Source organism: Cornus florida, unplaced genomic scaffold, assembly GCF_030987335.1.
Source record: "Cornus florida cultivar Cherokee Brave unplaced genomic scaffold, ASM3098733v1 CherokeeBrave_3.0.0_Hap2_Chr11, whole genome shotgun sequence".
Classification (NCBI taxonomy): domain Eukaryota; kingdom Viridiplantae; phylum Streptophyta; class Magnoliopsida; order Cornales; family Cornaceae; genus Cornus; species Cornus florida.
The window spans coordinates 53,644,896-53,662,406 of record NW_026775581.1 but is presented as its reverse complement, the minus strand read 5'-3'; the positions used below and the strand labels follow the sequence as shown (position 1 = coordinate 53,662,406).

The 17,511-nt window shown below is 34.7% G+C and overlaps 1 protein-coding gene and 1 long non-coding RNA gene across 2 annotated transcripts; both read right to left on the bottom strand.

Annotated features, from left to right (window-relative positions):
* Positions 1-2,730: 2,730 nt before the first annotated feature.
* LOC132286279 ((+)-cis,trans-nepetalactol synthase NEPS1-like) lies at positions 2,731-4,016 on the bottom strand. The gene has a single exon (XM_059788587.1). The coding sequence runs from the start codon at positions 3,727-3,729 to the stop codon at positions 2,947-2,949; it is 783 nt and encodes a 260-aa protein (XP_059644570.1). The 5' UTR covers positions 3,730-4,016; the 3' UTR covers positions 2,731-2,946.
* Positions 4,017-6,865: 2,849 nt separating this feature from the next.
* On the bottom strand, positions 6,866-12,781 carry LOC132285071 (uncharacterized). The gene is made up of 2 exons (XR_009472425.1): positions 12,430-12,781; positions 6,866-7,147 (listed from the first exon to the last, which is right to left on the bottom strand). It is a non-coding gene; the product is annotated as an uncharacterized LOC132285071 (long non-coding RNA).
* Between the last annotated feature and the right edge of the window lie 4,730 nt (positions 12,782-17,511).

Below are 17,511 nucleotides of genomic sequence, written 5' to 3'. Positions count from 1 at the left end.
AAGTTAAACAATGATGAAACAAGCATTAAAAGTTTCGACACTACAATCCCCACTTCAGTCCCACTGTATCCTTTTCGACTCATTTACAATCTCCACTTCAGTCCCACTGTATCCTTTTCGACTCATTGATGAGGAAAAGGGTTTTGAGTTTAAGGAGATGGGTAAAGAACTGGTTTTAAACAACTGCATAGTTTTATCGTCAGGTAAGCTTCTATTTCTACGTTGAGAGGTCTGGTGACTCTTGCTTCTTCTATTTCTACGTTGAGAGGTCTGTTGACTCTTGCTTCTGCTGTTAGATTGTCAATGTATGGCGTGCCATAAGTCTGGTTGGTCTGTTCATTCTGCTTTGAACTTTCCTTTGTATAACCAAATCTGGTCTATTGTACTGGGAAGCTTCTATTTCTATGTTGAGAGGTCGATCTGTTGAGGGATTTTGGTTTTATATCAATAAATCAAGGGAGGCTAAGATGGATGAGTGACGAGAAAATCGAGGGTAGAATTAGAATCTATATGCAGTTTTTAACTTCAGATCAAAGAGTAAATCAGTAGATATAGATTGGCTTCAAAGGATTGTGGTTTTCATTTCCATGTGTATCATAAGATAATGCTTTAAATTAAATAATTCTATATGGTCTATAACCAAACAAATTAGATGGAAATTGTTTATTGGTATTATTGCTTTCCACCATCATTTCTAGGGATGGTAGGGGAGGGTTTGGGCGGGTGTACCCTCCCCGCCCCTACAACCGTTTGAAAACTCCGCTCTCGCCCTTCCCAAAACCATAAAAAGGGGAGTATTTTCCACTCCATCTCCGTAACCGTTTAACATTTTTACCCTCGCGAATACTCGTCCCGTCTCGTTTAAGATCATAATTTATTTATTGTTAAAATAGATTTGCTTTTTTTTTTTTTTTTCCTCATCTTCAATTTTTCACCATTGCAAATTTCATTTTAATCCCATTTTTTACTTTAATATTGTTATATAGGGTACTTAATATAGTGAGAAATATATATATTAATGAAATAAGGGTATTTAAATAATTTGCCTATCTAAACGGGACGGTGCGGGGTGACCTCTCCCAGCCCCCGCACCAAACCCGCGTGAATTTTTATTATATCAAACCATCCCCGTCCAAATAAGCAAAACGGTCATTCAAAACCGCCAAAAATGTTGCTGGGTGGGGTGGGTAACCGCGGGGCGGTCAAATTGCCATCCCTAATCATTTCATTTATCACTACTGTGGAATTAGGTTTTATTTTTATATACCAACATAACATATTAGATGGTGAAAATTGCTTCCTTTTCATTGTTTTATCACCCATATCGTGTATATATTTTGGAAGGTATATTAAAATTTCAAATTATGTAACTTCCTTACCATAAATTTTAATGTAGCTTCTAAATTGAGAATTGTGTAGTGGTGAGGTGAAATAACTCTGCTTGTTCGAGTGTTGGTAAAAATCAGGATAGATAATTGTGTTAACTAAATGCCAAATGGAGTGAAATTCAAACTGTTAATGTTGAGTTTCAAGAATCTTTTTTTATATTAAGGGTTCGAGCCTTGCATCGAACTATTAGGATTCAAATCCAGTTTGAGTTGTAAGACTTAAATGTTACATGATAAAGTTTTAGTAAATATTATAAGGTTTATTTAAATTATCTTAATGCCACTGTTCAAGATTTGAAAATTTATTATTATTATTATTATTATTATTATTATTATTATTATATAGACTTAAGTGCAAGAAACATCCTCACTGTATACAAATGATGCAAAAAACAAACCCCTACTATTTGTTTCGGTGCAAATGGCGCCCTCTAATCAAGTGTTTTAACCAAATATTTCATTATTGCTATTCTCTCCCTCCTTGTGTTCATTTCCTTCTAGAAACATCCTCACACGTGACGAAACTAATGTTGACATCTCTAAAACTTGAATGTTAACAACTCATTTTGACATGATTACAATTAGAATGGAAGAGTATGAAACTTTTGGTAATTTTATGAAAAAAGACATCGTTAATCATCATCATCTTGTTTTAATTCCATATAAATGTTGCAGGCCAAATGAATTCTTTCTCCAAACTTTCTACTACATGTCATTGTCAATGGCAGCTTTAACTTAAGATTTTTTTAGTATGATTATTAGAAAATTTTGACTCTTTCAAATTTTACGTTAAGGTCACTGCCTGTAGAGGATAAAATAAATTAATAGGCGAGAAAAAAATAAATTAATAAATAAATTAATAGGCAGAAGCTTGCTGTCTTCTCGTTTTTGTTTGTAATCCGTCTGTAAATGCCATCAGAAAACAACCCATTGTTGCTTCAGTTGACATTGAACAATTGAGACTTGTTACACTTTAGTTGACAAGTCTAATCAACTATTTTAACCAAATAAAAAAACCCCTACTGAAGAAAATCAATCGAGACTTTTTACACTTTAATTGACACAACAAATTAAAGAGATCCCAAGAACATGTAAAATTTTGATAGAAAAATAGCATTCTTGATCAATCGAAAATCATGCCAGTTTGATCGAAAAAAATCATATATGGCTCGATCGAATTTAAAGACACTTTGATAGATCGAAATCGCACCAGTTCGATCGATGCAAATGTTCAGTGGTAAGAAAACCTTCCTTAATGCGATTGTTCCTACTTGGTATGATCTAATACTTGGAAAACAAGTAATATGCTTAGAGTGCAAGTATAGAAGCTTTATAAAGAGACTTATGTCAGACATTAAACATAGTGAATTAAAATTTTATTTATCATCATTAGAATGTTTCTTTGGAGGGCCAAGTTCAAGCTGGAACGGGTTGTGTGTTTAGAGACCTAACCTTGGTGCACCAAGGGCCCAAGCCCAGATGTCAATCTTGACCTACTATTTAGAAACATATTATTTTAATTATTCTGAAACTCTCACTTGAACAAGAAAGCTGACTATCAAGACCAAGAAGCCGCTGTGCACACCCCGCCGTCGACGAGAAGGTCATGGCCGGAGATGAATGCGGAGTCATCGGAGGCAAGGAACAACACAGCATCAGCAACATGTTTCACTTTCAGTGCAATCCCTTTCAAGCTCGCGAACGACTCAAAAACCTTCTCCACATCTTCCGCCTCCATCCCGAACGACTTGCACACCATAGGCGTCGCCACCCCGTACGCCGACACACTATTCACCCTAATCCCGTGCTCCCCGAGCTGCCGGCTAGCTGACCGGGCCAACCCAATCACTGCGTGCTTGGACATGTAGTAATCGGTCCCTTTCTTCGCACCTTTACTACCCGCCACGCTGGACGAGCACACGATGCTGCCTCTCACGCGCCGCTCCACCATCACACGCGCCGCATGCTTCACGCAGGCTGCCATGCCGCGCGCGTTGATGGCCAATATACGGTCGAATTCAGAGAAGTCAAGGTCAAGAACGGTCTGATCGGAGTCACTGAATACGCCCGCGTTGCTGAACATAATGTCCAGCTGGCCGTGAATCTGGACCGTTGATTCCACCATGTCTTTGACTTGGTCTTCGTCGGTCACGTCGCAGTGGACGTAGCTGCATTTTGGGCCGATAGCCTTGGCCACACGGCGGCCTTGCTCGTCTAGGATGTCGGCGATCACAACCGCACGTGCGCCGTTATCGGCAAAAACACGGGCCGTTTCCTCGCCGATGCCGCTGGCGCCCCCGGTGATTATGGCTACTTTGCCCTCTAGTTTCTTCATTGCCATTGTTAAAGCTGAAGAGCTTCAGAGAGAGTAGACAGTGATTTTGACTATATGTGTATTAATATTCATCTACATATTTTGTTCAATCATACATGAGTAGCATATATATAGACTCGCGGCGGCTAAGAGGCCTTGAGCGAAAGAAGAAAAAAAAATTATAAAAGTGGATTTTTAATGTGTATATATAGTCAATAAGAAGGAAAAAAATAAATATATAAAAATAAAGAAGATAAAAGTTAAAATAAGAATATAAAAATTTTTACAAATTCTGAAGAAAAAATAAACGGAGATGAAAAAAAAAAAAGAAGATAGAAATCTTTTGGTCCCTAATAAATCTCTATTTGTTTGGATCTAATAATTAATATAAATAAAATTTTTAAGGAAGTTATAATATAAGGGGTAAAAAAAAAATTGAGACCCTTTCTATTGGATAGAATTTAATATTTTTAAGAAGATTATAATATAAATAAATAAATAATTTTAAAAGTTATAATAAAGAAATATAATTTTTGAGTTCTTTATATTTGCTGGGGTGGTAATATGAGGAAATAAAATTTTTAAGGAAAATATAATATAAAAAAATAAAACATAAAATTGAGATCTTTTTATTGATTGGGACCATAAACAAAAGGACCATAAACAAAAGCCTAAATAGACTATAGACCAACGGCCCCTCAATAGACCGGCCGCCGAAATTGGAATCCAAGACATACTAATGAGTGAAGAAGGAAAGTTAGCCATTTGGATGATTTTTCTTTCTTTATTAATTTTTTTTTTCAAACATTTGGATGATTTTTCTTTCAGTCACCAGTAAAGAAACAAGACGTCCAAGTATGCATAGTGTCACGCCCCGCCTATACTCTAAGTCCGTGGCAATAGGATGTGTTTAGACTTTAGAGACAATTGATGCTACTTCTTTTATTTTTTATTTTAATTTTACTACACAAAGAAATAAATAGTAGTTCATGTGAATTTTTTTTACCAAACAAATGTAATATTGTAAAGTTGATATATGAGAATCACGAAAGATTCGACTTTATTTGTTTTACTTCTACTTTTACTTCTTTGACAGTGATGGTAAGTTGAAATGCAATTAAATGAAAGCATCTAAAATTTATAAGTATTACTATTCAGCTCGATGATTAAAAACTTATAAACTTATTACTTTACCGAGTATTTTACGGGTTTATATGACTAATTATGTGTCAAATATAATAAAACTTATTTTAAAATATAAAGTAATTAACTATTTAAAAAATTGACTATCTTTCTATATTTTTACAAATAAAAGTCAAAAATCCTAACTTATTAGAATTTCATATCAATATTCTTTGTTACAGGTGGTGATATTAAAAATTATCTGTTATTTAAAAATATATATACAGATACATATAGAATAAGAGCTTCACGAATATATATATATATATATATATATATATATATAGAAGGGGATGGCGAGAAGGGTATTTTTATTCATTTATATATATATATATATATATATATATATATATATGATGAAAATATCCTTCTCACCATCCCCCCTTCTCTCTCTCCCCACCCACCCGTCACCCACTACAAGATAAGAGACTTTTAGTTATGGAGTATTTTAACCTAATATTATTGTATTTGTGACGGAAACAAAAGAAATAATTCATAATAAATAAATGTGTCAGTAACGGAAATAATACAATAACAAATTTTATTTAATATGCTTTGAAACAATATTTAAGATTTTTTTTTTTTAACTTGACAAACACAAACAAATACGGATTAATACATACTATTGGATGGTGCTAAAATAAGGATGTTAATGGAAATATGAACAAGAGTCATATCCTGAGTGAGATGACTGTAGGGAAACGTGCTAGTTTTAAAAACTTTTCGACGGATTTAAATTCATAGATTTTGATTCATTACATAGAGACAAGTTTTATGCAAAAATAAAACATGATGTATCATTCAATTAAAAAATTGAATACTTACATCAAGGTTTGAGTAAACCTTAGATCTCTCCTCTAAAGTGAATGTTCTCACTTATTGTAGATCCCTTAGCAAGATGCATTCTTCTTGGATCTCTATCTTCTTGGTAATTGTTTTGCCTTTAGAAATCACTCATATGTCTCCATGAATGACCTTGGAAAATTAGGCTTGTGGGAGCCTCCAGTAGATGAGAACATAAATCCTAATTTTCTAGAGAGAGAAAATTTATTCCTTTTTCCTTCTTTCCAAAAATCACACCCAAAATATACATAGACATGTATATTTATAGGCAACATAAAAATAAAGAAAAGGAAACCACAAATCCTTCTCAATCATATGTCTCAAATCTAATATGATTCCAATATCAAGTTGGGTTATGAGTGAGAATCCATTGGGCCTATTATTTTATTGGCTACAATGAATTAATAATTGGCCCGGTTCATGGACCCAATTCAATTAATTCATAAATTAATTTCTACTCCACTAAAAGAAATTAATTGAACTCCAATTAAATAATAAATAACCTCTAATTCAATATTGCACTTTGACCCCTCTATTCTTAATTAGTTATCGGATAAATAAAGCCATCAATCCGACTACTTAATTAATATATTTATTTTGGTACCATTGATTATTTCTGGCTCGATCACAATAAAACATTTGTTTGACAAAAATAATAATTTAAATAAATAAATATATAATAAATCATTTTGTCTAAAAACACACGAAGGCCTTCGAATTTACTTTGTGATCAACCATAATCAATACAAAATAAATACAAGTAACAATGATGCAAATATTGAAAATATAACCCTCTAACTATTAATTACATAACTACCCAAAGTGTCGGTCTAAGGATCCCGAAAAATCCGCCGAACAAATCAAAGTAATTATTAATTAATAAAAGAGTCTATAATTTTCTCATGCTTAAGAGTCAAATGCCATGACAATGATAGGGAGCAATTGCATACGACGGCTCTCGCAATATATCTCAATTTAACGCGGATCCAGTTCAAATCTTAAATAATTATGAGTCCATCCATAATTACCGACTATGAACCATTTATGATTACTATTTATATATCATGCATTGATTGCCATCACATACATATATATATAAATATTTCTTGTAATCAAATGGACACTATCAATTCTATAATGAATCGAAATATAATACATTGAATTCACCAATTGTATAAAATATAAATATTTCAAAAACGTCAGGAACATATGTCACTTTAATCCAAACAGAAATTTGCTATGCTAGGGCATATAAATCCCAACAATGACATCTAAAAAGCTTCGTAAGAGCATGCGCAACCTCGTTACTGGTCTGATAGACATAGCTAAGCCCTGAGGATGAAAAGCTCCGAAGTACCACTTGAATATCATAGGAAAGAGCTTGAATTTCAACATGCGCCCGATCAACATCATCAACAGCCTGAACATTGAAACCACACTTGGTCAAATGAATATCTCCTCGCCCAGAAAACAATATTTAGGAATTCTACACTATATAATAACTATAAATTTAGTTTCAGAGAAAAAATAAATATAAAAATAAACCCAAACAACCTACCTTTGGCCTTTCTCAAAAGGTGAGAATGGACACATAATTAAGGGTTGTTACATGGTCCAATATTGGTCTCAAAATCACCCAATTGATCGAGGTGGGCTCCATGTATAAGTTTGTAAATAATATAATTTTATAATCTTTTCTAGAAGGTTAATCGATGAAATTGAAACAAATTTATAGTTAATTTCCTAAATAACAAATCTATAATTTTATAATCTTTTCTAGAAGGCTAGTGAAACTATTTTATCCCATCACTCTCACGGCAGGCTGAGGATGTTACTTCTTCTTCTGCTTGCTTAGAGAATCTTGCCTTGTGTGGTCTTACTTTGACTCATCTCCATATTATTATGTTACTAGGGATCTGGTTTCCCTACGTCTCTTCCTTGGTGTTTTGTGGTTTTTCCATTTGCGTCTTCTGTTTTAATTCTTTTTGTTTTGGTTCGAAGTTCTTCCTCTGTTTTTTTTTTATTGTATTCAATTGTAAAATTTGAATACATTAAGGCCTTAGTTTTATTATTGGTTAAAACAGAAATAGTGTTTTTATTGTAAGAGTGTTTTGAAAAAAAATCAGAAGCACGTTTGGGAACGGTGTCTTGCTGTAGAAATGTCAGACCCGTGTTACGCTACTGTTATGATTTTGGGTCATGAATAATTGTCAAAACAAGAAAAAATAACTTTTTTGTGCTTTGGTTTTGGACCACTGTTCACGAAGTGTTTTGACACTATGTAAAATAAAATAAAACCGCACCAAACATGCTTTTGTCGCCAAATTTGACACTCTAGCAGACCAAAAACAAAAACAGCAGAAACAAAACGCATGTCAAAAGAGGCCTAATGAATTGATTTTTGTGTGAAGTTCTTAACATGATGGATGTTTTTAACGTTAGGTATGATTGACCACTCATTAGGGTCACACACATTCTATTGGCAAATATAATGGATAAAAGATACACAAGTAAAACAAGATTGCTATTCCGTTCTTCAACAGAGAAACGTTAATATACTCCATAAAACATGAGGGAAAGAATAAAGTTGAAGAAAGATTACATCAAGTTGAATTCAAACTATTGAATGTAGAACACACATACAGTTATGTTTGGGGAGCACTAAATAGGCACCTTAAAATTGAAATCGGAGGAAATTTCGTTCTAACAATGTTCCCTAACACAACATAAATTGATTTTACCGTAAAATATCTTGTAGTAATTAATGTCTAATTATGCAATTTATTACCTTGAATAGTAAATTAATGATATAGAATGAATATAATTGATATATATATATATATATATATATATATATATCAATTATATATGTTTATGCATGAACATAATGATTACATAATCATTATCACCCTTACCCTAATTCCTTGTGAATGGAGTTGTCCAAACCTTTTGATCCATGGCTTTCTACATTGCGCTGAAAGGAATTTGAATCTCTTACCAAAGGGCTACTAGCCGAATGGTATAACCTCTCCTCGAACCATACCTATAGCTGTAAATGAACAATGCTTTTGCATTCGTGTTCATTTGTTCATAGCATTCGTGAACAGATTCGTATAAAGGCTTATTTTGAACTCGGAATATATATATATGTTTGAGTTCACGGAATATTTAATCAATCCGCATTAATATTTCATTTTAACCAATCAATAAAGGCCATCCAAATTCAATGCACCCCAACCCAACTTTAACTAATAACATTTTGTCCATTTTAAAGATAAAGAGAGTCCAGCCCTAAGCCTATATCCCTTACAGCCCATCTGTGTAAGCCTATATATATATATATATATATATGTATATGTTTGAGTTCACGGAATATTTAATCAATCCGCATTAATATTTCATTTTAACCCATCAATAAAGGCCATCCAAATTCAATGCACCCCAACCCAACTTTAACTAATAACATTTTGTCCATTTTAAAGATAAAACAAAATATAATACAAGCTCATTCCTTATTTCAAGCCCATTCCCTCTTTATTCACTTTCACTTTTACTCCCTGTTTTTTACTATAAATTCCTAAAAACTTAAAGAAAAGGTACAAATCATGTTTCCTAAGATAATTTTACTTTTCAACTTTAAGAAAGTAATTCCTCTTTTAACGGAGAAAAGAAAAAAGTGAGGTTTTGTTGTCTTCTCTACTTTTTATACTGTAGACCAGCTCTCTCTCACCCATCATCCTCATTTTACTTTTTGTTTCACCCTAAGAACTCGGAATCATTATTTTACTTTCTAAGAAAGTAAAAGTAGGAATTAATTCCTGTTAGTGAACGGGCCTTACCAACTCACTTCCATCATCTTCTCCATGAAAGCTCCAGCCTATTAAGTATCAGCCAATTTCCTCACAGAACCCAAGATCCACTAGAGAGTTAGAATAAGAACAAACCGAGGGATCTTCAATCCAAGTTTAAAGCATTTCTAAGAATGTAGCTTATGAAACAACTACTTCGACATGAACTCCCCCAATGAAGCAGCAAGGCCTTGTAAGGCCAGATTGTTGAATTCGTGTGCTTTCTATTTCAGAAACATTTCCAAACTACTGCATTATCTATAGTTATTCAACCCCATAAAGTGCAATCTAAGGGAGCCTTAAAAGAAATGACAAAAAAATCAGTCTTCGATATCAATGAATAGAAATATACATCAAGTCATCATCATAAAAACCAGAAATTCAGTGGCACTTTGAGGTGTAATCATAATGGTTTTTGTGGTATGACACAAAATTATCTCGTAAACTATTAGCTTGTGGTGGCCTCACAGATTACATGACAACATCTACAACTACCCTAAAGGCCCCATTAACATGAACATGAAGAATAGCTATGCGCGGATTATTATGAAATCCCACAGCAGCTGCTTAGGGAATTGGAACAAAATGTTATCCTGATGTAGAACTGAATTAAATTAGCAATCTTCCAGTAACAACATGACTGTACCTAGTTTATCTATGCTTCAAATTAACTATTAAGAAGACCTTGCAAGGTCAGAGTTGCACAAAAACTACTAAATTATTCAGCTAAATGCATACATGATTAATGAAAGATATATTACTGTCTAAGCATTTTTTAAACGAAATCGAATAAATACTTACCAAAAATATTGAATTCATATCATATCAACCAAAAAAAAAAAACTGATCATAAATACCTAATGTTGAATAGCCGCGGGCATGCCCTTGTAATGCTGGTGTTGTCCTCAGGCAAAAGCATCAAGAACAGGGTGAACTTCGGCGATATTTTAGAGTCGGGCAAAAGCATCCAGAAGAAGGGTGAACTTTGGGATGTTTTAGAGGTAGGCTCGGTAACCTTCCAAGTTGTTTTCTCACATGACCTTTTATGCTCACACTTACACAAAGAGTTGAACCAACAATGAATCACACTTGCACAATGTTTTAGAGACGGGTTTGGTAATCAATTTTTTTTTTTTTTTTGTTATTTTTTTTAGAGGAACATGGCGTATGGAATGAATCATGGATTGAACCAACAATGTCACACTCGAACTAAGACAACAACGTTTTATAATGTCATTTATTTATACTCTATATGAAAGGGGAAGATAACCCTTGCTGGATAAAAAATGAAAAAAATACAACACTGAGCTAGATATTTGCATCATTAGACTTAAAAATCAAAATCATTAATTTAACAAATCGAACTAGTTCTAAAATTGTATGTCAAACAAAACCAAGACCAACTAAACCGATCTCCAAGATAGCAGACAATGGCATAACACACCAAGCCTCAACCACTAAAAAAGTCTGGAGAATTCAATGCACCATGTTGTTGAGCTTCAAGTTTCAATTGCCGGAACTAAAACAGAGAACACAAATTTGCTCAGAGATTAATGAATGTGAATTGATTGACATATTCACTACCCAAGAGTAAACATCGGAGAAACCAATGTATAGTTGGAATCGGAGATGTATGACGTTAAGAAGTCCACTCTGTTCCTCATTTTCCCATATCCTAATTACTTTGAAAGATTCAACTTCTCCTGATATAACTTCAAAAGCTCAGGAGCTTCTTCCTCATATTTTTTCACATAGTTCCTTAGGAAGTAACTTTCAGGAGACTCCAACATCCGATACAAGCTAAATTTCTTCTTAAGCAAACCTTTCGACAACAGAATTTGATAAACTATACACCTCGGAATGATCCTCCTCTCCAAGCTAAAGTAAATAAGCACTGGCCTCCTTGAATAAAAGGAAGACTCCCAACCCATTTTATTGACAAAAAAATCCATTAACCCCATAATTTTATCCTCTGATGCCACCATACACCCCGGATACTTCCCAAAAGCCACCAAAATCTCCTCTTCAGATAAACCCCACTTCTTATAAACCTCCACCTTCTTTTCCCAAGTTGATTTACTCATTTGGCACACTGCCTGAACTGCTAAAACAAATGTCCTTTTCACAGGGTTAAACCCCATTTTCTTTACTTCCTCCACAATCTCCTTAGACCTATCAGCAGTAGTCTTCAAAGCTCTACGTTGAGATTTCAAGAGAACCACAATATTTGATACGGGCACACCTATTTCTCTCAGAGCTTCAATAATGGGTGCATAGATGTGAACATCATGCAACAAAAGCCCCGCAAAGCTTTTAATAGCTGTAATTGTTTTTTCTTCAGACTTGAGCAATTTCTTGAGGAAATTGTATGATGGGATTATTTGATTTTCAATACTTCTTTTCAGAAATTCTGGTGTTGCAGTGATTATTTTGGTACTGTCTTCGTTGAAAGACCTTTAGAGTGGAAAAATACGATTTTGGGTAAAAGGGTTTCCTCGGGATCGGACGAGAGTATCAGAGGCGAGCTTCTGATGAGAAGTGAGATCTGGGTTTCGGTGAATCCATGGTTGCTGAAGAATGCGATGACAGAGTCAGGTTTGTCTGGGGATTTGATGTTCATGTACTTGGAGGCTGAGAGAGCCTTTTCTGGAGGAAACCCACATGATTTTATGAGGTAATCGATAGTGAATGAGTGTTGATTTGAAGTGCGAGATGTGGATTTGAGTGTTGAGGATGATGAAGATAATGAGTAGTTTTGAAGAAAATACAGTTTCTGAGTTGGTGAAGTTGAAACAACACACCTCAAAGATTTGAATACGAAATTAAACATGGTTTAGTGGTGGAAGGTACTCACCTGTTGTGTTCTTGTTCTTCGGAGGGAATCTTGTTGAAAATTTGGATCTCCTTCCCAAAACTCCTCTTTCCTCATGAACCCTAAGTACTCTCCCGGGTTATTATACTGCCTTACACGACATCGTTCCAGACAGCAGAATGCCCACACCAAACCAGGTCCGGCTGTCCATCATATATATATATATATATTAATAATCTATATTTTAGAAATGATTGAAAATATATATATATATATATATTATAGAAATTATATTAAGAGCAACCCAGTGCACCATCAATTTGTGTAACATGTATGACTGTGTAAAAGCAAAGTGCTTCTTGTGCATCTTACACACTTGCGGGCCCATCCAATATTACACGCTCAACACGCCACAGGTGAAAAATGGAGTAGCGCCTGTCAAATGGCAGTAGGGGAGTGGGCCATTTTGTGGGCTTTGTGTGTGAGAATAATACAAAATGAAAATTTGATATTGTATAGTGATATGTAAAATAAATATTATATGTATATTAGATTAATTAATTAATATAAAGATAGTTAAATTTTTATTAATTAAAAAAAAGTCATTTTTTTCTAAATAAATAAAAAGAGTCATTTAATTTGCATAACCTTTAATTAATTATTATTTTTAAAAAAAAAAAAAAATTTAGTACTTTTTGACACTTCACGACCTATTGGGCGAAAAGCTGCCAAGAAGGGTCGTAAAAGTAAAGATAAAGGTACAAAATGACTTATTTCTTATATCGTTTCAAGGATTTGCCGAGCAAAATAAGTTGATGGACAACTTAGCACTCGAATCTCGTACTTGAAAAATGAAATCAAAATTTGATTTGGGTATGGGCAAGAACGAACACGGCGATTGGAGCTTGAGCTACAAAAAGAAATGAAATTAAAGGAGCTTGAGGCGCAAAAAGAAATGGAGATGATGGAGATTGAGCGGGAGCAAGTTCTTTGGGAAAGACAAATGATGGAAAAAAATCCAAATGATGCTGCAATACCGGCGGTGAAAGCATAGATCGAGGATCAACATAATAAAATTATGGCGCGTTATGCAAAAAAGGGCAATTAATTGTAATATTTACTATATTTTTTTTCATGTGTGGAAGTGTTAATGTATTTTTTTTTTCCAAATTGTATTGTTTTATTTTATTTGTAGGAAGCTATGTAATACACTTTATATATATATATATGTAATATTATTGTTTTTTTTAATATATATATATTTTTAAAATCTTGTATCTAAATCAGAGCAAACAATTATAGCCGTTAGTATTATAGTTGTTGAGAATAAAACTGTTAAGAAAAAAATAATAATAATAATAATAAATTTTATTTTATTATTTAAAAAATAATAATATAATAAAGTGTACAATGAAAAAATGAGTGCACAACAAGAACTTAGAACCTTCAAAATAAGTGTACAATCAAATGCTGACGTGGCTGTACACTTTACATAAAGTTGATGATGTGGCTACACACTTTATATAAAGTGTGGAATGGGAAACAATATGTGCACTGGGGTTGCTCTAATGCTTTAAAAATGAGAATAAGGACACTTCGTAAAAAAACAAGAGGATTGAGAAATAAAAATGATTATTCAATTAGCTTCAATGATCAACAATTTTCAAACTTAAATTTCAATTAAGAAATGAACTTTTCACACTTTAGATTTTAATTAGATTGGATTTTGCCAGCAATTTAAAGTCTGAGATAAGGAAAAGATACAATCGCTCATTTTGCCTCGGTGCAAATAGGGTTGGTGGATTCCGTATATACTTTTTCAGCTCAGACAGGGGTTGTTGCTCGCTCCCCAAGTCTGTCTTTTGCTGTTTCTAATCGTGTTGAAGAATGGTTTGCACCGGTCTGAGATGAATCTATTGAGTGTGACTATTCTTCCTATGAGGGTCTAGACTTTCATGAGAGTTCTCAGCTCCTCGCATCGCACTAGGGCCTCTACCTAGGTGGGACTCACCTCAATCCCCTGACTATTGATGATATACCCTAAGACCTATCTGGAACCAACTCCGAAAGAACATTTGGAGGGGTTCAATCTTATTCCATGCTTCCGCAATGTATCGAACACTTGTTGTAAATGTGAGAGATGATCATCCTTTCTTTTACTTTTCACCACCATATCATCAATGTATGCCTCCACGGTTTTGCCTGGAAACTTTGTTGACCAACCTCTGATATGTGACTCCTACATTCTTTAGGCCGAATGACATTACCATATAGTAATAAGTCCCTCACTCTATCACGAAAGATGTCTTCTCTTCATCATCTAGGTGCATGGGTATTTGGTTATAGCCCGAATATGCATCCAGGAAAGTTAAACGCTCGTACCCAGTGGTTACATCTACCATTTGGTTGATTTTTTGCAAGAGAAAGTGGTCTTTGGGACAAGCCTTGTTTAAGTTTGTGAAATCAATGAACCAAGAAGGGTACTGAACTTCTCTAATGAAACCTGACTCCAACAGTTTGTCCACTTCTTTCCCTATATATCCGGTTTCGCTCTAGTGCAAACCTTCTTTGGGTTGAATAAGATCTAAGCACATCCTTCACTTAAAAAAGTTTTGTTTACTAATATTAGCTTGTAGTAACTTTGATGAACTACAAAACTAGAAAAGCATACATATATAACTAGAAACGGTAAAGTAACTATATGAATCACGGACATACGAATGAGCCGTATCGTGTTTGTGTTGGACACTCCTTGAACACATGTACGATCATTTATATACGTGTTCGTAAATAAAAATAAATTTTTATTATTTTAGAGACTTTCCCGACACTTCCGTACACTTTGCCAACACTTCTTGGACACTTAGGTCGACACTTTCAAACATTTATAACACAAGCCTACCCGATAATCTTGAAAATAATATGAACACATTTTAAAGTGTTCGAAGATGCAAGCAATGCCATTCTATATTAGGAAAAGATTTTCTTACATTCCAAACAATCAACCTCTTTCCCCTTCTCACTTCTATTTATAGAAGTTCACATTTACCCTAATTTCTTATATTTTTTCTCTAAGATTGGCCTCCCTCCTTTGTGGGGTGGTCCAACTATACAAATTGACCCAAATGGAAGCCTTTTCTTGTTGTTTTAGACTCTGCGTGCATTGAGCCTGACTTTTGGACCTTTAGGATGGTGAGCAGCCAAGTTGGTCAAGTGTGTTGGGCTGCATCCGACTCGGCTCAGGCCCATCTACATTTCCCAACCTTTCAGTGTTCAACTTTTTCTTTATGAAAAATTGACATTATACACATATGACCACAAACGAATCATTAAATAATATTGTAAGTAGTGGAATAACTATATATATATGTGATATAAAAATCATTACAACTCGCAAAGTCATAGTATAAAAATTAGAAATGAATTAAAGTTTCATAATACTATTAAAATACATATATATAAATAAAAATTCAAATTTATATACTTGTGTCCAAGCCGTATTCATGTCCCATGTCCATATCTATGCTACATAGTTAATAAGCTCTTAAAATTGACCAAAAAAAGCTGATTAGGGATTGCAATGGAGTGAGTATGCCACAGATTTGCCTAAACCCCATCCCCGACTTGTTTAATTAATGGGAATCCTATACCTGGGGCGAGTTGATTCTCAAAGTCCATACCTACCCATTGGGAGATAAGTGAGCCCGTGCCCGTCTATTAATTATTTGGACAACAAAATAAATATCAACAAAATAATAATAATAATAATAATAATAAAATAATGGAAGCCCATTGAAGAGCCACCTAAAAAAATACTATATGGTAAAAAATAGTAAAAATTGTAGGGTAAAAAAAAATCTTGTTGGTAGGAGTTTGTTAGGTTAGGTTGATTTAGTAAGAACTTAAGAGAGATTATATATAGAGTTAGGGTTCAGTGCAAAAAAACCACTTGCTATACAAAAAATGTGCAAGAAACACCCCCACTAAAAATTAAGTGCATATAAATCGTTGAATTATCCACCATTTGAGCAAATTGCCCCCTAATCATAAAAATCCCAAAATGCCTTTGTTGCTGTAAGAAAAAGAAAAGAAGAAGAAGAAAAAGAAGAAAATTTGTCTTTACTTTCTTTCTAAACCATCTCTCTCAGCTAAGGGTGCACACGGTTTGGTTCCTTACGGTTCCGCCCGAAACCGGAACCGTTCATGACAATTCCTAGAAAACAGAACTGGAACCGGAACCATATAGTATGGAACCGTTAACTCTCGGCAAGCACGGAGCTTCAGACGGGTTAGGTTTCGGCATCGGAAAGAGATGAGTTTGAGAGCTTCGTCGCCGATGCTCGCAGATCTGCGATCGCATTTCAGAGTGAGTTTAGTCACCACATCAAACCTTAAAAACAGAGACGGAACCACCGAGAGCAGATCGGCTTGGGCGTTGAGAGAGAGATAGTGATGGCTCTGTCCCTCGATTTGAAACCACCAATGACAGACGAGAGAGCATCGTTTCCGATCACTGGAGCCAAGCGACTGGAATATGCAAGCTAAGCACTCATCGGGAAGGTTAGAGATTTAGTCGGGGAGATCAAGAGCATCGATAATGATCTCCTCAAATGACCAACATGCCGGCGTCGGTCAACTCTTAGCAAGCACGGAGCTTCAGACGGGTTAGGTTTCGACATTGGAAAGAGTGAGCTTGAGAGCTTCGTTGCCGATGCTCACAGATCTGCGATCGCATTTCAGAGTGAGTTTAGTCACCGCATCGAACCTCGAAAACAGAGACGGAACCACTGACAGCAGAACGACTTGGGCATTCGTCACTTCATCAAACCCTAAGATTGAGAGATTGGGAATTTGAGAGGAGGCGACTGGCGAGGACTGAAAGAGTGAGAGATTTAGGGTAAAACTAAAAAAAAAATATGTTTTTTTTTCACGTGTCTAATGTCCAGCGACTTATCTTTACTTCTTTTTTAGTATTAAATTAAATATATACAATTCCGATTCTTACCGGTTCCCACGGGTTGGAACCGGAACCGGAACCGTATGTCCACGGTTCTTAAATTTGGAACCGGAACTGGAACCGTGAGAACCGGTAAAAATGGTTCCGGTTTTCGCGGTTCCGGTTTC